Below are 25,789 nucleotides of genomic sequence, written 5' to 3'. Positions count from 1 at the left end.
AATCCTTTTTTTTATTATTATTTTTTTTAATTTGATCATTTACTTTTATTTATAGTTTAGATGGTTGCATTTCATTTTTGTTACTCGATAACTATATGTTTCTTATTTTTAATTTTAAATATATCCATTTTCTTTTTAAAAAGATGTTTATTGTATTGAACTTTTTTTTCCTTTAAATATTCTTCTAATTTTTCTGTGTATACATAAAGAATTATTATCTTGTTTTGATTATATTTTAAATATATATATTAGCACTTTCAAATTAAGAAACAAAAAATAAATGGTGAAACTCATTCTTAAGCTAAGAAGTGTGTTTTCTTTTTGTGCTTAATTAATTGATTCAAATTATGTCAATTTTATATCCTCTTTTTGCATTCATTTCATTTCAAACAATTAAATTGTTACATTGAGTCATTTTTATTTCATTTTAGACCACAATTTAAACCACAATAAACAAAGATATATGGTGAAAAATCACATAACCATCAATTACGAGAAAAGAATATTCAAAATAACTTAAGAAACAAAATAATAATATAATTTTCACCCGTGCAATGCAGGTCTAGTACTATCTAAAAGAGACTATAGATGAGAAACATTTGATTTCCCTTTTTTGCTCCTTTATATGAAGGTTATAAGGCTACCTTAGATATTTTCACATTTAAATTATATTAAATTATGTTAAATTGAATTAAGAAACTCCAAATCACGTTTATAAAAATTAAAAAAAAAAAAAACAGTCTCTCAATCACGTTAATAGAACAAAATAAAAATAAATAAACAGATCTATATAGTATCTAAATCTAAAATCTAAAATCTAAAATGTGCTATAAAAAAAACACTAAATACCGTTTTAATGAAAAAGAAAAAAATCAACATCTCTAAATCACATTAAAAAAAAAAATTAGACAAATTTCTCAATCACAATAAAATGATCTATCTATACTATCTAAAAAATTCTTTCAATCTATAATATCTAAAAGAGGTTATATAAAACATTTAGTTTTCCCTTATTCCCCTTTTAGTTGATCGTTACAGAATTATCTTAAGTAAATTTACATTTAAATCATTAAATTTTTTTACATAAATCCAAATTTAATGTGGTTTTAAAAAAAATAAGAAAAAAAATGTGTACTATCTCTATCGAAAATCATCTAAAATATTGTTCACACAAGGTTTCATGAGAAACGTGTTTTGTGGTGTTGAACTTGAGTTGGTGTTGATGTTGAAGTTGATTTGATGCTATGTTGTTCGATCTCTAGTACTTTATCCTCTGATTCTTTTTCAGTTGGGTGAATGTGTTTGATTTGAAAAAGAAAAACACCGAACGTTCTTGAAGTAGAAAAGTTTTGTGTCTTCAAGGATCTTCCGAAGTCTTGGAAGTCCTCTGCGATGAATTCTCTAGGCTCTCTAAATGTGTCTTTTAAGATTTTTTCTTTCTTTTTTTTTTTTCATTCTTCATTTAAGATTTTTTTTTGTTTTTCTTAACTTTGTATTAAATATTTTTATAATCTCTAGAAGTAAGCATCTCAATTAAACTTTTTTTAAGTTTTTAAGTTTTTTTCCAACTCCATATATGGATTCTTTTCCAAATTTTCATTTGTTTTACCTTTTTTTTTTCTTTTGATGATTGTTTTTCTACTTTTTATTCTTTTTGCTTATTCCTACTAAGAATTTATGATAAATAAATAATTGATAATGTTTAGGAGTTGGAGCATTAAAAGGGTTACTTCCAAATTAAGCTTCCAACTATGAAGAGTTGCAACCTTCGAGAATTAAAGCTAAAAAAATGATAATGAATCTGGAAATTCAGATTCATTCATATATTTAATATTAGATGTATCAATTTATAACAATGTATTTATATTTATGGAGGTTCATGTATATAGTTGAAGAGTTTTTGTTGAACCTAGTCAATTAGGTGAAAGGTTGTGTTCTTTCAAGTTGTGTTTTCATTTAGTATAAATACCTATGTACTTTTGTCATTTGAACAACATTTTGAATTTGAATGAAATTTCATTATAGTTGATTATGTCATGCTTTATGCTTTTTTTTGTATTCTTGTGTTTAGAATGCATGTTTTTAGGACTTTCAATCTAGTTTGATCAATTAGATTGTGGAAAGTTCGAAATCTTGAAGTTAGAAACAAGTTCTCATTTCAAACTTGATCATCTCTCATCGTGCCTTCAATGTAGCATATAAAACACAAGGAAAACAATATGAAGAAACATTGGTTGGAAAACGATTTCCATGATTTTTTATACATGAATATTTTCCTTCACTTCCACTCTTAATCACACTCTCTTTTTTTTTTTCTTTGATCACCAATATCTCACTTTTTTCTGTTTTATTTTTCTCCATATTGTCCTTTCTTTCCTCAAGAAAGTTTGTTATGATCTCATTACCAACACATACTTCAGATAGCTTCAACACATACTTTGATGATCACTCACTTTCATCTCAACATCATCACAGTTGGAATCTTCCTGTTTGACTTGTGAATGAACTCCGTCATTTGGAATTGGTTGATCAATTTCTTGTAATTGACTATCTTCTTGATTTTTAATGGTCGCGCGATATGATTCATTCTTGCTAGCTTTTGCGACTTCAACATTTCATTCAATTGGTCTATGTAATCAATGATTTGTGCAACTCAGCCAAACTTTCTCTAAGATTCTTCCAAAAATTATTATCATTGTCGTAAGTCGCATGACAATTTCTTCTTCGATGAGACATATAATAAGACTTCCAGTATCTCAACTTCACCAAATCTTATAGTATTCTTGTGAGAATCATGCGAGAAATTCCAATATAGCCTATAATGTGAAAATCACTAAATTTACAAGTTTTTTTTTTTAAAAAATAATGGAAATTCTCAACAAGTAAATTTAAATATGAAGAAAATAAAAGAAGATGAAAGGCCACAGAAAACTATAAGACACTTATTTTTTTTTATAAACTTTTTTTTCAACAAGCTTAGTGTATGAAGTAAGCAAAATAAATGAGAAGATGAAGAGACACGAGAAAAAAATAGAAATTGATGAAATGATTTAAAGAAAGAAAGAAGAAAGCATGGAAAGGAAAACAAGAAAAGATGAATAGAATGAGAGTTAGACGAAGAAAACAAAGATAAAACTCTTCAACTACATACATGAACCTCCATAAATGTAAATACATTGTTATAAATTGATACATCTAATATTGAATATGTAAATGAGTCTGAGTTTTCATATTCATTATAACCTTTGGTGGCTTTGATTCTTGAAGGTTGGAACTCTTCATACTTAGAAGCTTAATTTGTAAGTAACATTTTTAATGCTCCAACTCCTAATCATTGACAATTAATCAAGTTTGAAAATTTTCATCAAAGATGATTGGGATGGAGTGCGCTATAAAAAAATTTCACATTTGATTTTGGAGGAGATGAGACTTTCAAAATCTTTTCTAAAGTTGGAGATGATGACTAAAAAGTTGCGTTACAAGACCATTTAAGATTCGAGGACGAATATTCTCAAAGAAGGGGAGAATGATAAGCAAATAATTAGCAATGATTATGAAAACCTTGATCCATAATAAATGTCAAGACTTTAGATACTTGACACTTAAAATAAGTCAAGAGATTTCATATACTTGACAATTATAACGTATCAAGTAAATTACAGTTCGACTCTTTTAGGCAGTAAATTTTTTTCTTATTCTTGACACTAGATTACTTGACGTTTATAAAGACATCAAGTAACACTAATACTTGACTACAAAAAAGCATTAAGTAATACAATTTTTGTGGTAGTGATCATCTATATTACTGATATATATGTTTACACACATAAAAATAAAGTTTGAATAATAAAAATGGAGAATCCACTTTATCAGTTGTTTTCCTATGCTTGCAAATTTTCTATTCTTGTATGTGGCTCAATAATTAATACTTAATTAATTAATAAAAAATAAGTATTAACTTATAATTACTTTGGCATAAAGAAAATTAAAATTATTAAGCACCAAAATATTACTTAAATTAACTCCATCATAGTTTATAACAAAATTTTCCATAAAAAAATATGGTATGTTATCTTGCACAAGACAATTAAAGAATTAATAACCTTCGCAATACAATATATTGTCTTAACATTATGATCCAACCAAAATATTTCTCATCATCATCAGTCATTATATGTTTTGCAATATCTATATATATTAATATATTATAAATATAATAAGAATATATAGATACATACACGTCTTGCGAAGGGACGTGGCTTCGATATCAAAGTAAAGGTAAAAGAAATTCAATATATTCAAATCGTTCCTTCAAATGACTTGTTGAATGCTGAAGGTATTTCTTCATATGGATCCTTGAATGTTGCAATATTACCCGGTCTTGAAAATACAATCTACCAAAAGTTACATTTAAAAAATAAATAATAATAATAATAATAATAATAATAAATTAGAATTTATGATTTATCGCCTTAGGATTTGCTCTGCATTGTTTTATGAAGAAGAAGTTCTTGTGGTGGCATGTTATTTACCTGCTTTTACAATGAGTGTTTCATAAGAACGAAGATTGCTTGGTCTTAGGGGGAGGCAAAGACATCATTTATCGGGAAGGATTTCTCACATTTTAGGAGAAGAAACCTCAGGTATTATTCATCAAGAAGGGATTTCTCAAGACTTAGACGGAGTCTAAGTTCTCACATGGAGGGACTTCACAAGTAGAAGAAAAAATATCAAGTGAGAGAGAGTCTCACACATTTAGATGGAGCTAAGTGTTTCAACACTAATATACACGTACTTAGGGAGAACCTAAGTTTGAGTGAGAAGAAGTCTCACATCTAGGGAGATCCTTGGTGGTTAACTATGTCGGGTTGTACGTGTGTGTCATTGTAATCTTTGTTATTTACAGATATGTACAACGTTGCAATTGCTTGACTTTTATATATTAGTGGATTATCTTTCTCAGACACACACCACCAAGAAATAGGTGGTTCATCACCGAACTAGGTTATCAATCCTTGTGTGTTTATTCTTGATTTACACTCCGTTTCCTTCTTGTTATCTTTGTCTTAGCTAGGACATTGTGTGTGACAATTGCATAGTGTGTGAGAACCCATATTCCAAACTTTCATACCTGATAATCTTCGACGATACGTGATTTAAAACCTGCAGCACAATAGTCAAAATAGTATTCCCATGTTCGTATGAAGCTTTCCTCAAAACCAAGTTCGAGTATTTTGCTGAAAATAAGCCGAAATTATCTTTCAATTTAGGACTTTTTTTTTTAATAATTAATTGCAACATATTTAATAGCTTTTACAAATGATATGAGAAAAGCTTTCATACCTTTTACTATTTAAGAAATTCGTTCTCCAACACCTCAATGTTTGATAGTAATGAATTCCAATATTTTCCAAGTGCTCCACATTGTAAATAGATGGAAATTAACCATGAAACTTATAACTAATAATCATAGGATTAATTATTCTTCATATAATAATAATAAGAATAATAGCTTAAATAATTATATACCTAAGTTTAGATGCAGTAGCCATGGCCTCTACTTAATGAGGGTACACATCCTCCTTGGAATATATATTCTTTTATAAAACCAGGACTTACTCGATACTCTTCATAGGACTCATCTGGCATTGCTATGAACTAATGCAAAATAAAATATATATATATATATAAAAGGTTAAAAAACGCTTTTAGTCTCTAAACTTTCGTAAAAGTAATAATTTAGTTCTTAAACTTTTTTCTAACGATTTAGTCCTTGAATTTTCGAACTTGTAACAATTTAGTCCCTAAACTTTAAAATGTAACAATTTAGTTTTTGTAAATTAAAATTCATAATAATTTAATCCCTATTATAGAAATTAATGTTAAGATTTAATGAATTTTTTTTGCATAGATAAATTGATAAACTATTAAGAGACTCAATATTTTATACAAAGTCTACATCGTAACATAACAAAAATTGACATCTAATTTTGATAATTTTTTTTATTTTAACGACTAAATTGTTACACATTTGAAAGTATAAGGATTAAATTGTTACATAATAAAATTTAGAAACTAAATGTTACATAGTAAAATTTGGAGACTAAATTGTTACAAAATGGAAAATATAGAGACTAAATCATTATATACAAACATAAAGTTGAAGGACTAAATTATTACTTTCACGAAAGTTTAGAGACTATAAGCGTTTTTCAACGAAAGAATATATATATAAAAATTAATGGATTAAATTAAAATAAAAAGAAAAATATCTCTGGTCATTGATAAAGCTATACTTATGGCATTAGCAATAAAAGATTTTAAACCTGTAGAATAAGAAGACCATTTACTGCCAACACTAATTCACATGAACAAAAAAAGTCTTCCATGTATTCATGGCCAACAGCTTCAATCATCTCACTAAAACATTTGAAAATAATTAGGTCAAATTATAAATTTCATTCCTCAACATTTTAAGTTTTGTATTATGTCCTTGGCATTTAAAAATTTTCCAACAAATTTCTAAACTTTTAAATTTGAGTGACTAGTGTATCTCCGAATATTATTTTATATCTAATAAATTCTTGAACTTTCAATTTTGAATTTAATAGATTCTTAACCTATCCGACATTTATTAAAAGTTATGATACTATTTGAAATAAAAATTGAAATTTTAATTTCTTAATGGACATGAAATTTAATTTTATGTTTAATAGATTTGTTACTTTTTGAAGATGTTACTTATGCAAGAGATCGATAACATATAACATTATAAGTATAGGATCTATTTTACATTTTTAATGTTTAGAAATCTATTAAGCACAAGATTAAATTTTCAAATAGACAAACATGAAAATTCATAAATTAAATATATAATTCAACCAAATAATGGTGTATAACATGAATAATAACCTTATTCATCATTTTCAACTCACCATGATATAATCCTATTATACTTATTAGTACTTGGCAATTGTCGATAGTCACATAAAAGGAACTCGATGTGATCCTACAAAAAAAAAAAGTTCGACAAAAATGATTAAGTTAATAATATTTCAAATTTTGATTCATATTATACACAAGTGGATCCAGAAATATGAAACTCTTATGATAAACATATGGTTTTAAAGTTCTTAGTTTGGATAATTGTAATGAGCGAAAAAAATAGTTTTCATATTTACAAATATGTTTATACTATTAAGTAATTTGCAAGTATGACAACGGTTTAAAGGTAACTTTCAAATCCGTATATAACTGATGTACTATTTCAATAAATATTAATTTATGATAGAATACAAATTTATACTATTTGCATAGTCTATCATTCGTAGACCTCTATATCACTATGTCATATTTGTGTCTATCATCGACATATCATTTCTACGTCTATCACTCATATATATCTATTATTAATCGACTATTTTAATGTCCATGATAGATATATAATTTTTGCATCCATTTTCGAGAGACCGTAATACATATAAGTGATAGCATTTTATTGCTAATAGACCAAATTGTTATGTCTTGTCATATATTTTTTTTATGTCTATTGTTAATAGCACATTTTTATGTTCATCATTAATGATATGAAAAAGTTTAAGTTAACGAGTGTTAATATATATCATCTAACAGTTTTGTTGTCTACTTACAAAAGTACTTTAAATTAAGTTAATTTTATAAAATTAAAAAAAAAAAAAACAAAATTCAGTTCTAAAAAACTCGTACTTTTTTCTAAATTAGCTATGAGTTCAAATATAGTATTTCTTCGAAGACCATTCGTTTTTTTAGTTTTGAAAAAAGAATCACAATTTTTAAAAGTTAAAAACAAAAAACAAAACTATTAACAACCGAGTGCGAAATTTCTTCTAAGGTGTAATCATATTTATAACGACACAAAATATACAGCATATATATTAACAAATAACAATTGAATGAGAAAAAAAAAATCCATGAAAATGAGTTATACCTGAAGGCCAAGATCTTGAGCTCTTTTTTGGACATATTTTAATTGTTCTTTGGACAAAGTTATGGCAGTACAATGACATCCAGTTTGCTTCACCATTTCAATAGCCAGACTTCCCCAACCACACCCAATATCTAGAACTTTATGGTTTTTGTTGATTCTTGCCTAGAATTATTAAGATAAGAGAGAATTGAATAAGCTTGTGAGAATTATTGGAAAAAAAATAAATGTTTAGTTCAAACTAAGAGTAATTAGTAATTATAATAGTTATCATTTTTAGGGTTAATTATTAACTGTATAGTAACATTTTTAGATAATTGGAAAAGTAGAAAAATCTATCAATAATAGACTTTATGACTGATAGATTCTAAGAGCTAAGTCTAATTTTTACTATATATCTGTAAATTTCTTTGCATTATACTATAACTGCTAATAATATTTTTGGTCTGAATGCCCTATTTGCAATTGTCCCAAAAAATAATCACCTTTTTTATAAGAATAGAGATTTTCCTCAATTGAGCAATCCTCATATCTTCATCTTCCCTATATATATTTAAAAAAAATGGAAAAACAAGACACGTGATGATAGAAGAATAATATATCTTTACACATAAAAGTTGCATTTACAAACCTTAAAGATGGCACATGAATACATCATTGTCTCATCCAAGAAGAGAGAAAAAAGTTCATTGCTCTACATAAAACCAAATTAAGAAATAAGAATTAAAAAAATTGTAACTATAATAAGAACATTCGAATTAAAAATATAATTAGGGTATTAAAGGGATATTAGTAATTAGTTAAGAAAGATGATATGGTGATTTATTATAAGGAGAGTGAGTGAGATGAAAATGATAATCTACGCAATTGTTTATTAGATTTAAGGGCTTGATTAAGAGTACTCAAAAACCAAGAGGGTCTAAATACTCTAAATACCCTAATTTTCAAAAACAAAAAATCAAATGGTTAACAAATTTAGGCCTTAACTTATATTTACATTTATTCTATGTCTTATATTTCAATATCATTTTAGTTTCTTTTTTTCTATAAAATATTACATAATTAGGGGATTTTTTAAAAATAGAAAAATAAGGGAAACTATTTACACAAAATAGCAATATTTTACTCTTCTCTGATAGAGGCTGATAGAAGTTTGTCAATGTCTATCAATGATAGAAATTGATAGAAGTCTATCACTGAAAGACGCTAATGGAAATCTATCAATAGTTTTTTTATTATTATTTTTATAAATAGTTTGACATTTTTTTCTATATATAAAAATTTATCGCATAAATATAAAAATACGATAACGTAGAGACAGAAGAAAAGAAAAGAACAACGAAAGTACTCATCCATCAATACAATACCAAGTCATAATGATGAGAAATATTTTTACGAGCTTGTGCAATGGTGTTCTTCCTTAAAGCATGTTGAAAATAGAACTTTGCAGATGCAATAATAGCCGTAAATAGTGGAGGAGACCACCATCCCCTACAATAAAAAAATTATGTTTGAGTTATGTGTCTTAAGATCATTAATAAATATTCAATTTTGTAGGCAATAAGTAAGTAAATTCTAAAAATTATCGATTAGGTTAAAAGGTGCATTAGGCACATAATTAACAATACATAGACATACATACTTATTAGATACAAAATGAAAACCTAAAACCTTATTAAACATCTTAGAGTTTGTTTGGCCTTTGTTATCGGTTTGTGATGTTGTTATCTGGTTTACACGTGGCTTGTTTTGCCTTTTTGTATACGTTATCTATTTTTTATATATATTGTGTATTATATAAAATTTATATATTAACCAAAAAAAATCTCATAATTAACATATTTCTGTATCTCATACTCACCTTCTCTTCCTTAGTTTAGTAATAGAAGAATTTGTATCTTTGTTAGCTATGAGAAGCTGCATGCAAAAGAGAAGATAATCAAGTATGAAAGAGTATATGCAGATCATCACTTGACAACATTAGAAAGAAATGTTTAAGTGTCTAAAAATAATTAAACTAAGCTCACCAAAATAAGGTTAAGAAGACCACAATCTTTATCCCTAAATGAAAAATCTCCATTGATATACGCATCTGCAAGACCTAAGTCAGCTTGTGTCATTACCTACAAGAAGAAAATCATCATTCATGATGAGGAATTTCAAACAATTAATTGTATCATTTTTATTGATTATTTATATTTTATTCTTTTGGAAAATTGCAAAAGTTATCTCTGAAATATGGTGACAGTTGGAATTGCATCCTTAAACTTTCAATTTTGAAAATTAAGGCCTCAAACTTATATGAGTGTTAATGTTAGGTCAAATTGGTCCTTCAAACTTATATAATTAAATAAATTATTAATACTTGTATAGGTTTGAAGGTTCAAATTTTATCATTTATGGGTTCAATTATTGTAAACTTGAGATTCCAGTTTTAACACTTGTAGAAGTTTAGGGGTCTAATTTTTAAAATTGAAAGTTTTGTGGGTGTAATTGCAACTACCACCATGCTTTAGGGGTGGTTTTTGTAATTTGCCTTTTTTTTTTTTTTTTTGCATCCATGATTATCTGAGACCAACGCGTATCTAGATTAACTCTCAGTGGTAATTCTCCTCACCCTACAACATTTGGATTTCAAGAAAATTCTAAAAATGATTCCTAAGTTGATAGTCATAATGGATTGAATTTATGATCTTTTGTTTCTTTATCACGATCATTCTCCCTATTAACCACTATGACAATGTAGGATGATCATTTTATCTTACATTATCAACAAATATTTTCAAAATATACATCAAACTATAATGAATTAAACAAGTTATATACCTTCCAATAAAATTGAGGGCTGTGAACTTTTAAAACAACGTTTTGGAGTAAGTTGTTACTAAGTATTCCCTTGAAGGTAAATATTTTCCCTCCTTCTTCCATTATACTGTGTCATATAAAATAAATTATAAGAAATATGGTATCATGATAGAATAGAAAAAAGAATAGAATAAAACATGAATGTGGTATCATGGTGGCTCACGTTAATGATCCAATAGATATGTATCGACCAAAAAATCTCATGACGAAAAGACGAGCTCCTCTTTCGATTAGTGAAGGTACCATGCGTTTTGGTTGGTTCAAAAGATTGAAACTTTTTCCCAACACATTATGTGCTGCCATAATCCCGCCTGAAATGTCGATGGGTTAATAAAGTTTCATTTGATAATCATTTGATTTTTAGTTTTTTTTTTTTTAAAAAAAATTTAGCCTACAAACGTCATTTCCACTACTAAATTTCTTGCTTTGTTACTGACCTTTAACAGATGTTTTCAAAAATCAAGTCAAGTTTTGAAAACTAAAAAAGTAGTTTTTAAAAATTTTTTTCTTTTGGATTTTGGAAAATAATTCAATTATTTTACTTAAGAAAGATGTAAAAAATTGCAAGAAATTGACAAGAAATATATGCTTAATTTTTAAAAATCAAATGATTGCCAAATGAGCCTAAACTTCTGTGAAATTGTTCAAATCTAAAATGGAAATTTAGGGAATTATAATTGAAAGACTTGAGAAAAAAATTAGTTCACATTGTTTGTAACTAATTATTACCTTTACTCCATCCTCATGCAAGCCATAACCTAAAGAAAAGGCAACACACAATCATCATATCATCCCTAGAAAATAACTTCAACATTGGATTGAAGAGGCATGCTATTGAATATTCAATTTTAAACGAAATTTAGTTTCTTGTGTCTTATTCTCTTTTCCCAATTCTCATACAAATAAAAGTATTATTTTTTAAAAGAGTTGTTTTCAAACATAGAAAAATAAACCAAAATATTTACAAAATATAACAATATTTTATAGTATATCAATAATAGACAATGGTAGATTACTATCCGTGTTTATTAGTGACATTGATATACTCTGATAAAATTTTATTAGTGTTTATTAGTATCTATCATTGATAGATTCTGAAATGTTGCTATATTTATAAATATTTCCAGAAACAATTATTCTATTAAAAATTTATTACTCAACATTATAATTATTTTCAATATTTTATCTTAGAAAAATTATTTTAAATGACTAAAATGCTGAAAATATTTACAAACAATCACTACTACAAAATCTATGTACTTGACACTTGTAGTTTTTACTTACTAACGTTTCTGTGGAAAAAACGTCAAGTGATATGATTTTGGACAAAAAAAATGTCAAGTAAAAGGCTTAAAACAACGGAGATTAACGGAATATTTCGGATATTTTCACGCGAAGCTTTACTTGACACAATCTTTATTTCAAGTAAGATAAGATCTTACTTGACACGTTTCACGTGTCAAGTATAAGAAACTCTTACTTGACACGGGTTAAAAAAGAGAAGATTGGCGGAATATTTTGGATATTTGATAGGCCTCCAATTATGTGACAATATCAAGAAAGAAAGAATAAAGAAGATGTGGTTGAATCGGTTAAGGAGGACGTCCAATTTCATTGGGAGAAGTGGAGGTTTAAAGAAGAAGGAAATAGAAAGAGAGGGCAATGGAATCTAAATATCAAGAGTGAGGATGGGGAGCTCTCGAGAGTGGGAGTTCGGAAGTCTCTGTCGTGGAGAAGTCATCGAAGTGTGCCGCTCATCGTTTACTTCTACTAAGCGATTGTGTAGCATAGCCAAGCGATTGTGTAGCAAAACTCAACGATCGTGTAGCATTTGGTAGGCGATCACATAGAAACTGGTAAGCGATCGTGTAATGTTTTGTAAGCGATCGCGGAGTGTTTGTGGGCGATCGTCTAGTGTTACTCAGCGATCGTATAGAAAATTTAAGCGATTGTATAGTATTTTGTAAACGATCGTTTGAAGTTGTTAAATGATCGTTTGGCCTTACTTGACACGTTTCACATGTCAAGTATAAGAAGCTCTTACTTGACATTTTTTAGTGTCAAGTAAAATATAAAAAAATATCTAATAATATATTTTTCTTACTTTAATGAAAAGCCCTAAATTTATAATTTCATTTTCTCCATTTCTCTCCATCCCCAAACCCTTGGCCGTCCGCATTTCTCCTAGTCGGCACCGCCTGCATTTCTTAAGTCAGTTAGTGTTGCCATCCGCGGTCGTCCACTGCCGCTGGTGTTGTCCGGTGTGTCGTCCGCTATCGGTCGTGTCGTCTGGTGGGTCGTCCACTGCCGATTGTGTCGTCCGATGGGTCGTGGGTCCGTGGTGCCATTGGAATCGTTTGCTGTAAGTGTTTTTTTAAATATTTTTTAAATTAAAAAACTGAGTTTAGAACTTTAGTTTGCATTTTTGTTTTTTGTATATATTTTTTTAATTGAAATGTTTAAATATTTTGTTATATGTATGTTTCTTTTTTCTTTTTTTTTTTTAGTTTGAGGAAGCAGTTTGTGATTAGATTAGATGATCCAGTTTGGGGATGTACTTACGGATGATGTTTCTTTTTTTTAGTTTGATGAAAATGAAACACTTCGTAAGTGCATTAAGAAGTTGGAAGATCAAATTCAAAACAACCCAAGATCTGAGCATGGTAGTTGCTCCAAGAATAAAATCCGAAAGATTAAGGAAGGGAAGAAGGGGAAAGAGATGCATTAAGGTTACAACTATAAGTTATGATAATTTTTAACTTGTTTAATTTGTATTGTTATGTTTATATCGTAGGAGAAGGAAGTTGTTAGTACATCAACCACACATGAGGAAGGGAAGAAGATGAAGGAGATGGAAGCTATTACTGTACAACTGATCTTGAAGGTGAATTGTATTATGAGGTAAATTTATGAGGTAAATTTACTATTAGTTACTTAGAAAATTATAACTTGGTGGTTTTAGGAGAAAGTTTCAGAGAATGGGGAAAAGGATGAGAAAGTGATTGCTATTAGTATACCACCAATCTTGAAGGTGAATTGTATAAGTCCCATGTTCTTCTATCTTATTTAGGAATGAACATTTTACTCATGTTCTATCTTCATTGTGCTAGGAAAAAGCTTCAAAGATGATGCCGAAAGAGAATGAAGTTACTAGTGCACCATCCAATTTATCAATATCCTTGAAGTCTATTCTTAGGTACGCTGAAAAGGTAATGGTTGATGGGACTAGTATTTCCTTCCAACTACCTATTGAGCTCTTTGGTTTTGGCCGAAAGAGTTATGTTCTGCGAGATGTGATCGAGTTTTGTAGCATGAAAAATTTGAAGACTTTATCAATGGTGGCTTATTTCACGTAAAGAAATGTTAATTGTTTATGATATATTATCACTTTATCAATTAGTAGTAAGTTAATGTGTTTGATCTATTATTGTAAGTACCTACACTCGTTCATTGTTGATTCAAATAAAGGGTCGAAGTATATTTTTGTAGATCCATCTCTTATATCTGCGGGCCAAAATACTCGAGAAGTTAGTGTTCGGAACCTTTGTAGTAGATTAATGGCTTCTGAACACGGTCAATTAGTTATTGATCCTTATAATCCCGGGTAAGTATAATTAGTTATACTCATGTTCAGAACCATATACTCAAGTAAGCTAACTTTGCTTGAGTTTTTTTTTCAGTGTAAAGTTTATTTTATTTTGAATATTATATTATACTCTTTGACGAATGTAGGGCAATGACCATTTTCCAGTCTCAAAAAAAATTTGCAAAGGACTTGAAAAACCACATTCTGGAAAACAGTATGATGTTTATTTAATGCATCTGTATGATATGTGTATTAATTATTGGCTTTATATGTAGTGTCCTTTACAAGTGAGAACTGTCGAATGTGGGTATTACGTTATGATATATATGCAAGAAATCGTGACTAAAGAGAAGAATATTATAACAGATGCAGTATGTTTTTAAACTACTTATATGTATTGTAACGTTATAGATAGTGTAAATAGTAAATAAATATGTATATCTCACTTTCTATGTTTTATAGATTGATACGAGGAGCTCGTACTCGCAACTTGAATAGGATGAAGTACGCATGGAATGGGCTGAATATTTAGGTCACTATATCTGATGGACTTCCTATAAATTGTGTATGTAGCTACATGGGAATGCCCAAAACTTTTTTTTGTGTAAATGTTTTGTTCAACCATTATAGGTTATATACTTCAAAGAAATGTGTGGTGGAGGATAGAATTTTAGTCTTGTGATTTTTGGAATACATAACACAGATAGATTGGTCTTACAATTGTGGAATTTTCATATATTGGGGTGGGTTGATAGAGTAATGTAAATTTTTAGAATTATCATACTATTGTACGATTTGTCTTGTAAATTTTGGAACCATTCATGTAGACATGAGTAATAGAAGAATGGAATTGTTTATTTTAGTATTTTCAATTGTTACGTTGGATGTTTTGGACTGATATGTAGACCTGAAATATATGTGCAACTGTTTAGTTGATGGAGTTGTCTTATTGGAACAAATGTAATGTAGGAAATGAGAAATGGAAATTAAATTTGAATGTTTAATTTGGAAAAAAAAAAGAGCATAGATGTCATTAGAAATGTGTCAAGAATTAGATTACTTGACCATTATTTCGTATCAAGATAAAAATACATTTGACAGCTAAAAAATTAAAAGAGTAATCACAATAATAAGTGTCAAAAATTAATATACTTGACGTGTCATTAGTGTCAAGTGTATTATATTTATTGATACGAAAATTGTGTCAAGAATTATTTCTCTTGACGTTTTTACAGTAACAAGTTATGACATTATACTTGATAGTTGAATAGACGACGTTTTTATTAGCATCAAGTATACCCTCTACTTGACATTGGAAAACGTCAAGTAATCCAATTTCTGTAGTAGTGAATAGTCAAATATCTAAGTTTATCTACGATAAATCGTGATAGATCATAATAGATTATCTATATCTATCATGATACTGATAAATACAGATAGTAATGTATTGCGGTCTATCATAGATAGACAGTAAAATTTTACCATATTTATAAATATTTTCGTTCATTTTCTTGCCCTAATCTTTATGTAAGACTTCCAAATATTTAAATTTTGAAATAACAAGACATAATGGATTGTTACCAAACATTTTCGTCCATTAATCTTTCTTCCATAAAAATAAAAGAGAAATGAAAAATGAGAAGCAAGCAATAGAAAATAGGAAGTAATAATCAAGAAATACGAAATGAAATAGCCGTTTTCGGGTTCTCATTTCCTACTTGTTTCTCAATCTTTTTATAATAGAAAAAAATATATAATGGTGTTAAGATAAACAAATTCTTCTTTCTTTAATCGATCTTTCTTTTTTATTAAAGAAAACTATACATGGTTGATCAATATCATTTTTATTTTTCGATCTCTACCATTTTAACTTTAAAATGTCCAAATAATAATTTAATATAAAACTTAGATTATAAATTTAAATATCTAATTTCTTATGTTATATCTATTTTTGATTTTTTTTTATATATTTTATTAATGGAAAGGTTAAACCAATGTTTTTAATTGCGTGTTGAAAAAAATTATGGACACACATAAATCAGAAATAAGAAGAAATTTTATTATTTTTTAGAAGGAAAGATCATAAGGTGCACCTGAATATATCTTAACTAGATTGACATAGCACTTCTTATCATATCTCAAATCCAAAAATAGATTCATTATCATCAAAAGTAGAACAATTATCAAATGTTTCTATTTTTTAGAGTTAGAAATAAGATATATGAAACTAGCGAGATAGAACGTTAGTAAACGAAGAATAATTTTTTTATTTTTTATTTTTTTGAAAGTTAAACCAAGAAGGCTTACCTTGATATGCTCCACAAAACCAAAGTTGTCTCTTCCCTTGAATGTTATCAAACTCATTTAAAGCCTTGAAAGCATCAACTGTTGGAATTGGATGACTTGTTGACCACTGAAACAATATATGTTTTGGCTTTTCTTCTGGATTTATAGTTACAAAAAATGGAGGATTTGTCTGCCCAAGATTCTGGATTTTGTCCAAATTAGAATATTCAAAGATATAAAATAGTAGTTTTGACCCATCATCAAATATTTTAAGTTGTTAAACAAACTGTGTAAGGACTAGAACAAATTTCTACGTATTGTCTTAATATTTTATTACTCTCATTACAACAATTTAGTTTTAGATGTCAGTTCTGAACCGACATCATATATGTATGATGATAGATTACAAGTTGACATCGTATCGATAGATGATCTTTGATGACTGTTTTGAACTACCATCATAACGTATGACATCATATAAGTACGAGGACGACTATTTATGATTGTGTCTTCCAACTGACATCATATCCCATGTCATCATATGTCTTCAACGATGGTTGTTTATGATGTCAGTTAGGAACTGATATCATACCCATGTCATCATACAATGAATCGAGGTAGTATGAAAAATCATAGCTCTAGAAAATTTATCGTAATAACTAACCTGAAGCATATTGAGCCAATAAGTCAAATACATTTTATTGTTTAAATTTCCAAGGAAGTTCCATGCACTCCATGCTTTTGGGTTTTGGGGCATGAAATCTTTGTCACTATGAAGATAAATGTCACTGTATTCAATATAAAGAGTATGATATAAACCACACATTATCGACTTTAAAAGTCATAAATTCAATTTTTCCACCGCATAGAAATAATAAATGTACCTATGAACATATTGAAAGGTAGAAAGGACTTTCAATTCTTCTGGTGTTGCTTGCTTCCCCAATATTCTTAAAGTTTCAGGAGTACGAGTTGCTATTATACATGCATCATATATTTCTTGAAAACCAGGGCCATAACTTACAATGCAGCCTAATAAATATTTTGTAAATATTATAAATCTTATTAAATAATTAAATAGGCTTGAACTAATTACAAATATAATAAACACAATAATATATTTGATCAACAATATCTTTTATATAATAAATCACTTACCTTCATTGGTTGTTGAGATGGAATCAACTTTAGAACTAATTCTTATTTCACAACCTCCACTCTCAAGTACTCCTTGGATCTGATTATTTTAAATGCCAGTGTGTAAAAAATTTTTTAAAAAAAGTCCATGGAATAAATAATTCACCAATTGTTGAATTAGTACCATGCATCAAAACGAAAATATGGTTAAAATATGATATTTTGATTCCTATATTTTAAATTCTATTTTATTTTAGTCTATGCACTATTAATTCTAATAAATTTTAATTAGTCTCTCTACTTTTATTTGAGGGCATTTTCAAAAATAGGAAAGTAAGAATTTGTTTTTTTTTTATAAATAACAAAATTTAATTTTAGTCGTGATAGACATTCTTATCAATGTCTATGATAGGTAAATGCTGATAGAAGTCGATCAGTGATAAAAGCTTATACAAGTATATTACGGATAGACATTCATAGAAGTTTATCAATGTTTGTCAGTGATAGAAGCTAATAGAACTTTATCATTGATAGAGACTAATAAAAGTTTATCAGTGTCTATCAGTAATTGAAACTAATAGAAATCTATCACTTATAGTAAACTTGTAGAAGTCTATCAATCATAGAGGTTGATAGAAGTCTATCAGTGCTTATATATATATATTTTTTCTATTACTGTAAATAGTTTAACAGTGAAAATTTCTCTTTAATAAATCTTATATTTAATTTTTTTGAAGCCAAAATTTTCATGAAACAAGATGAAAAACGATAATAATTTTCATGTAAGAAAATACATCATGCATGTAAATATATTTTCAAGTGAATGTTGGTACTATTGAGGATGTCCATTGAAAAATTAGGGACATCACAATGTTAATTAGATACATGAGCTACTCCTCTTATTGGTAATTAGTTTTGAAATGGAACCTCGTGTTATCTAATACGAGATTAGACCAATGAAGTCCATATGGGTATACGACCTAAAAACAAAAACTGTATCATCCTATCGAAGAAATAACCCAACATGCTTTACATTAGAAAAATCAAAGGACCTCAAACTTTTCATAAGATAAATGAGTTACTCATGTTATCAATTTATTTTGAGATGGAACCCCATGTAATCCAGAAAAAGTTGGAATGCAAATCAAGAATAGTGAACTCAAAGGGACGCCATCTTAAGTGTGTTTGTTGAGGAACACATTGGAAACAATCAATGGACCTCACAATGATTATAGAAAATTGGACCCTATAGAAACTTTTAAGGTCGCATGTGGAAGGACAAGTCTTGCCGTTTTAAAAAATGTTATTTTCAAATATAATGTCATTCGACAGTTTTATATCTTACATGATTTTTCTCAAAGGTAAAAACTCTAGGATTTGGTCCTCTCTCTGCCTGATTAAATAGCTCTCCTACTCAAGAAATCTAATTAAGTTCTAAAAAAAGACAAAACAGAAACACAATCACTTACATGATCTAACTCATGTTAATGTGAAAATCATCTAATTCAAAAATTTTGATATTTGTTATTTTATACAATATTAGAGTTTTATTGTATTATCATGAATTTGTAATCCTAGGGATCTAATAGTTACTATTTCAGAGATAATAACCACATCCAGAATTTCACCAAACTTATCAAAGTGATCTCTCAAGGCTTCCTTTTTGTCCCAACAAACGTGCATTATTGTCTCTAATCATCGTTCTATGTGTGACTTTATGGGTTTTCTTTGACTTTTGGAATCCAAAAACTAGGGTGATAGTGAGATTCAATTTCGTCGATTTTGGGACCAATCAAGAATCAAACTAAACCAATTGGTCCATAAAGGATGACTCAAACCCAATGTCCAATAAAGAAAAAAAAAATCAATAGATTAGTTTTTATTTGGTTCAATTTATTATCGATTTAATTCTCAGTTTTTTGTTTTTTTTTTTCTAAATTTTTATTTTTATTCACTTTTATTTTGGAATTTATCATTTTTTCTATTTTAGAAATAAAATTTGGTCTATTTTTTTTATATAGAATGAAACCAGACATTTTTATTTTTTTTCGTACTTTACTAAATAAAAAATATATACGCTCCATAATAACTAATCATTTTTCTAAACAACGAATATATATGCACAATAATAATTAAAATACTAAACAATACCTATGCTGGAGTTTGAAGATATATGTATACTCTAGATTTGATTCGGTTTTAATAAGGTTTTTCAATAAAAAATCAATCAAAACCAAAACCTTTTAGTTTTATCTTCCTACAAATCAATATAATTCAATTTTATACCCAAAAAAAAACAAAAAACAAACAAAATAAAATAAACAAAACAAATAGATCAGTTGGTTTGTGAGAGAGGATTGGGGATGTGGTGAAAATCATTGGTTTGTGAGACATGATCAATACATGCATAATTGGAATTGGAATTGGATTCATAGAGATTCAGAATATCATTCTTTCTTCAAATTGGTTCTCCCCTTTCTTATATTTTATTTTCTTTTGAAAAAAAATATTTTTTTGGTCCCTACATTTTTGGTGTAGTTTAATTTCTATTTGATCATTAAGTTTTCAAATGTTACAAATTTGGCCCTAAATGTTGAACTTTTTTTTTCCACTTTAGTCCCTAATTTTCAAAATTAAATGTTATAATTTTACCTTTGAGATTTGAGTTTTGTTTCAATTTGGTCCATGGGTTTTAAAATTTTACATTTTAGCCTCAATTTTTCATTAAATACTCATGTTTAATCATTGATGTCAATTTTCTTTTAATTAATTAAAAATAATTATGAAGTGAAAATTTTAATTTAATTTTAAAAATGATTGAAAACGGTTAAACATAATTAATTATAATTCTTTTAATGATTTTTAATTTATTAACATAAATTAATTGTCAAGACCGAAAATAAGTATCTAGTGAATAATCGAGGCTAAAAGTGTAAATCTTGAGACATAAGAACCAAATTTGAAGCAAAACTCAAATGTCAAAGGTAAAATTATAACATTTTGAAACATAGGGACTAAATTGAAATTAAACTAAAAAATTAATGGCTAAATGTGTAACATTTTGAAATCTAAGAACTAAATATACACTAGATCTAAAACATAGGGACTAATTTTTTTTTTCCTTTATTTTCTTTTTTAGTATATTTGTACTCGTTTTTAAATATAGAAAAATGAATCAAAATATTTACAAAACACAACAAGATTTTAGAACTATCAATGATAGACGCTGATAGACACTGTTGTTAGATACTGATGGAAGTTTATCAATATCTATCAACGTCTATCATTCATTGATATTTTCGGTTTAATGAGTTTTTGGTATTCGTAGGATTCTTTCGTCATTAATGAGTTTTTAGTTTCCATAGGGTGTTTTCATCTTTTGATCATTAATGCTTAATAATTATGGAAAATCATTTTGCTGTTATCCTAATTTTAAATTTTTTTATTCCTTTAACATGAGCTACTCTTTCAATTGCCAATTAGTTTTTGAGTTGGACTCTATGTTATCTAATATGGTATCCAGAATCCAAGAAGTCCAAATAGACAATTTTGTCAAAAAAAAAATTTGATTCCAGAGCAAAGACATTATCTTGAAGAAGCAAGTTGAGGATGCTCTATTTAAAAAAACCAAACAAGTTTTTTATTTTTTTTTTTTATTTTTTTTTTTTGTCTTTTTAAGAATCTACAAAAAAAAATTGATTTTGAGATTTTTGAAAGTATAGAGTAATAAATTTAGACAATTAAAAGTAGAAGGATTGAAATGAAATTAAACCCAAAATATAGGAATCAAATTAGTTGTATCTAAGTATTATATAAAAAATAGAATAGAGAATTTAAAAAACAATAAACCATTTTTTCAATATTATATAGAGTTATAGTTTCAAGGATCACCTTCTTTACATAAGATTGTGAATGTTGTTTGATAGTAATCCACTGTGGTTCTCCAAATAACTTTAAAAGAACAAGAAATTAGAAAATTTATTAAAATAATGCCAAATTTAAGCATATCATTGCATTGAAAAAGTTCATAAAATAAATTATTAAAAGGAACAAAAGGTAATGAAAAAGAGAATACCTGAAGTAAATAATGATTTTGAAGAAAGGAAAGAACTGAGAAAGCTGAAAAGTTGAGAACTTTGGCTGAAGGACATGACCAAATTGAACCAAACATTGGAGCCTATATAAACATAAGAATAACATCAAATAATAAATAAATAAATAATTAAAATTAAAATTAATCCTAACCCATTAAAAAAAATTTTGTCATATGAAGCTGATAAGGATTAACTAAAAATTATGAGATAGTTCCTAGTTTCTACTCCATAGACTTCAAATGTTACATACATTTTAACTCATGACTTTCAAGTTTAATTTCTATTTGACTTTTAACTTTTAAAATTTTACATTTTTACCTCTCAGTTTTGTATTTAATTTTAATATAAATCTTAGGATTCAATATTTTACGATTTTACTTCGATAATTTTCATTAATACTCACTTTCAGTCTTTGATCCTAACTTTCGTTATTAATGTACAATATTATAATGGGAGAACTTTTAAGTAACTTTAATATTGATGACATATTAATAAAAACTAATTTATTTAATTATTTTAAATTAATTAAGAGACATTAATACAAATGAATGAAAATTATTGTTTAGTCAAAATTAAGAATAGAAGTGTAAATCTTAAAACTTAAAGATCAAATGAAAAAAAATATACCATACATTTATCGGATAAAAATATAACATTTTGAAACATGAGTTCAAATGAAGATTAAACTCAAAACTTAATATTAAAATTGTAACACTATTAAATTTACGGACAAAATAGATACTAGACTCAAAACTAATTAGACCGAAAAGGTATTTTTCCCAACTTTTTATGAAAATTGTACTCACAAGATACTTGTTCTCGAATAATTTGGAGTACCCCCTTGACTTGAGAAATTGTCCCAACGTTTCATTTTGATCAATTTCTGAATTTTCATTGTCCATTACATCAAGATAACTGTACACAAAAGAATTAAGATGAGAGTCTAATTAGTCACTTTAAAATGTGAGATTTAAGCTTTTGATGAAAATTATTCGAGAAATTTGTCACAATATATAGTATAGCAGCACCGGATATAAGAGAAAGAAACCACAAAAATAGTTTAAACTTGTATCGAGTACTAGTTAGGAGGGAATCATGCAAATATTTGATTCTCTAATTCAATAGTTATTAAGGGACAACTATATCATAACAACTTAAATGATTAACTTTTTGTCATTGACAATACTTACTTGATAACATCGTCCTTAAATTTTATAATTTCTCGAAGCATATTAAGAAAAAATGGATCGAAGATATTCTTCCTTTGTGCAAATAGGCTTGAAAAACCATTGCGGGTGCCCCATTCATAGCCTCGTCCTTTGTTTAAACTCACCGAAAAGGACATATTTGATGTTTCCATTTCAAGTCCTAAATTCTCAAAAACCTCCATCATATTTGGATATGTTACCTGTTCATATTTTGATATTTAACCACACTCATTAGATGTATTTCTCCTATGAGATCATGATATTTAATCTTCTAAAAAAATCATGACATTTAATATTAAAAGTTATTTTTATAAATAATCATCGATAGTAAAGAATATATTATTTTTGAGAAAATTTTGACAAATAGAAAAAATATAAAACTATTTACAGAAATAGTGAGAAAAAAAAACGTTGATAGACACTGATAGACTTTTATTAACATCTATTAGTGATAGAATTCTCTACCAATTATAGAATTCTATCAGTCTCTATAGCTGACACCAAGAAACTTCTATCAACGTCTATCGGTAATAGACTTGGTATCAGTTTTTATCATTGATACTATCGATGATAGACTACTACTATGAGTTTCTATCAATGATAGATACGGCTACACTTCTATCAATATCTATCGGTCTCTATTATAGAAGACTAAATTTTGCTATTTTATATAAATAGTTTTTCTTATTTTTCTATTTTTTAAATCCTCTTTATTTTTTATTGTTTATTATTTGTTAAATGATTGAAATATTTTGTTTCTAAGAAAAAAAAGATTGAAATCCTAGAAGGAAATTAATCTTCTACTCACCAAAATCATAGATATCCAACTATGGATTCTCAAAATTTGGGTTCTTAACCTGATAATTTCTCACTTCATTATTGTGTTGAAGTTTTTCATATGTACATATAAATTTTACATTTTTTGTTTGCTTGGGTTTAAGTTTAAGTTTGTTAGAGTCTATCCAACCATTTGATTTTTTGTTTTTGGTTTTTGAAAATTAACTCTGTTTCCTCTCTAATTTTTATTATGATTTGCATATTTTCTTGACTAAGATGGTTGAATTTTTAACCAAATTCTTAAAAGAAAAACAAATTTTTAAAAACTACTTTTTTTAGTTTTCAAATTTTGACTTGATTTTTAAAACCATTGGTAAAAGGTAAATAAGAAAGGAAGAAATTGGATGTAGAAATTTGCCAACATGCGTATAGATCAACTGATATAGTTCTCGTACTATCAACCTCAAGGTCAAAGGTTCAATTCTCCAACCCCACGCTTTAATTACAATACATTTGCAAATAAAAACAAATGTAAAAATAATGTTTATAGATTAAATTTTCAAAAACAAAAAACTAAAAATCGAATAGTTATCAAAGTGACTGGGCTTAATATAATTTTTTTTTTCTTTTAATTTCTTACTTCGACCTCATCAATGGTTCGAAGCCATTGGTCTAAATCCACCACAAGGTACATTTAAGCTTCAATCAATGTTAAAGTTTGACCAACCCAACCCATCTTAACAAATTGATTCATTAAACTGCATATGAATCACTCTTTTGAAGATGAATCAACTTATTGAAGTCCTATTTAGATCGAGTCCCAATAGACTTATCATTGATTTGTCTATAGTTTTTTAATTTTCTTTTTTTAATATATTTTTATAACTTAGATCTCATAATATTCGATTAATATAACTTTGTTTTAAACTGTTCAAAACTAATAAAAATATGTAAAATAAAATAGTAAAGAAAACTTCATAATATCAGTAATTTTAAGAAGGTAAAATAATAAAAATACAAAAATATTTTTGAATAGTACTTTTATCTACAAGTTTCTTGTTTTTTCATTCACTCTTTACTATTGTTTTCAAAAGACATGTCAAATTTTAAGATAATATATATATATATAGTTTTTAAAAGTAATATTTATTCTAAATTCAATTGTTTCCACTTAAAACATGCAAATTATAGCATGAAATCTAGTCTAAAACGGGCACATATAAATTCTAAAACCATAAAACTAAAAACAATAACAAGGTTTTAGTTGATTCGAAAAAGTGAGAGAGATAGATTACTGAATTGAAGAGCATGAAGCAGAGGTCCAAATCAATGCCATTAAAGTTAAGTGTTTTGAAATGGCCTCCTAAGTAATCTTCCTTCTCAAACAAAACCACTTTCACTCCAAATTTTGCCAAAACATAAGCTGAAATTAGACCACTGATTCCTCCTCCAACCACAGCTACCGTCATCGTTTCCCTTTTGAACGATTTGATCTTTCTTAAAGTTGAACAATATATTGAAGTAACAACAGAAACAAGAGAAAATTTTGAAGGAAAGGCCACCAAACTTTGTTTCCCTTTCATTCAATTTATAGCCCTCCCCAAAACCCTATAGTGAAATTCAAACAATTATTACTATTTCTAAGATACATGTCACGAACTCATAGTATAATCAATCTATAGAGAAAATAAATCTTGATATATAGAGATAGGAGTTTTCTTTTTTTTTTTCACTTAGTTACGATCTTACTCTTTGGGCCAATTTTGATTACAGATATTGTTTCATAAGTATGGATGTTAAGTATTTGAAATTTAAATGTTTGGATTCTAAACATCTTAGATAATTAATGTATGTGTTTGAATATATAGGATAA

The 25,789-nt window shown here is 27.4% G+C and overlaps 1 protein-coding gene across 1 annotated transcript; it reads right to left on the bottom strand.

Annotated features, from left to right (window-relative positions):
- Nucleotides 1–4,298: 4,298 nt before the first annotated feature.
- On the bottom strand, nt 4,299–25,385 carry LOC120080979. The gene is given in 25 exon segments (XM_039035659.1): nt 4,299–4,394; nt 5,132–5,237; nt 5,344–5,424; nt 5,530–5,556; nt 5,558–5,658; nt 6,327–6,420; nt 6,936–7,009; nt 7,967–8,128; nt 8,449–8,506; nt 8,572–8,657; nt 9,331–9,454; nt 9,825–9,880; nt 9,991–10,086; nt 10,790–10,895; nt 10,992–11,139; nt 11,548–11,586; nt 16,722–16,902; nt 17,365–17,488; nt 17,585–17,732; nt 17,859–17,937; nt 21,729–21,788; nt 21,913–22,014; nt 22,738–22,846; nt 23,122–23,339; nt 25,212–25,385. Coding segments are annotated over 25 exon segments (2,649 nt in total).
- Nucleotides 25,386–25,789: the final 404 nt, after the last annotated feature.

The sequence above is a fragment of the Benincasa hispida genome, chromosome 7 (assembly GCF_009727055.1).
Source record: "Benincasa hispida cultivar B227 chromosome 7, ASM972705v1, whole genome shotgun sequence".
Lineage (NCBI taxonomy): Eukaryota > Viridiplantae > Streptophyta > Magnoliopsida > Cucurbitales > Cucurbitaceae > Benincasa > Benincasa hispida.
The sequence above is the reverse complement of the archived record's forward strand: the minus strand, read 5'-3'. Positions and strand labels throughout refer to the sequence as shown.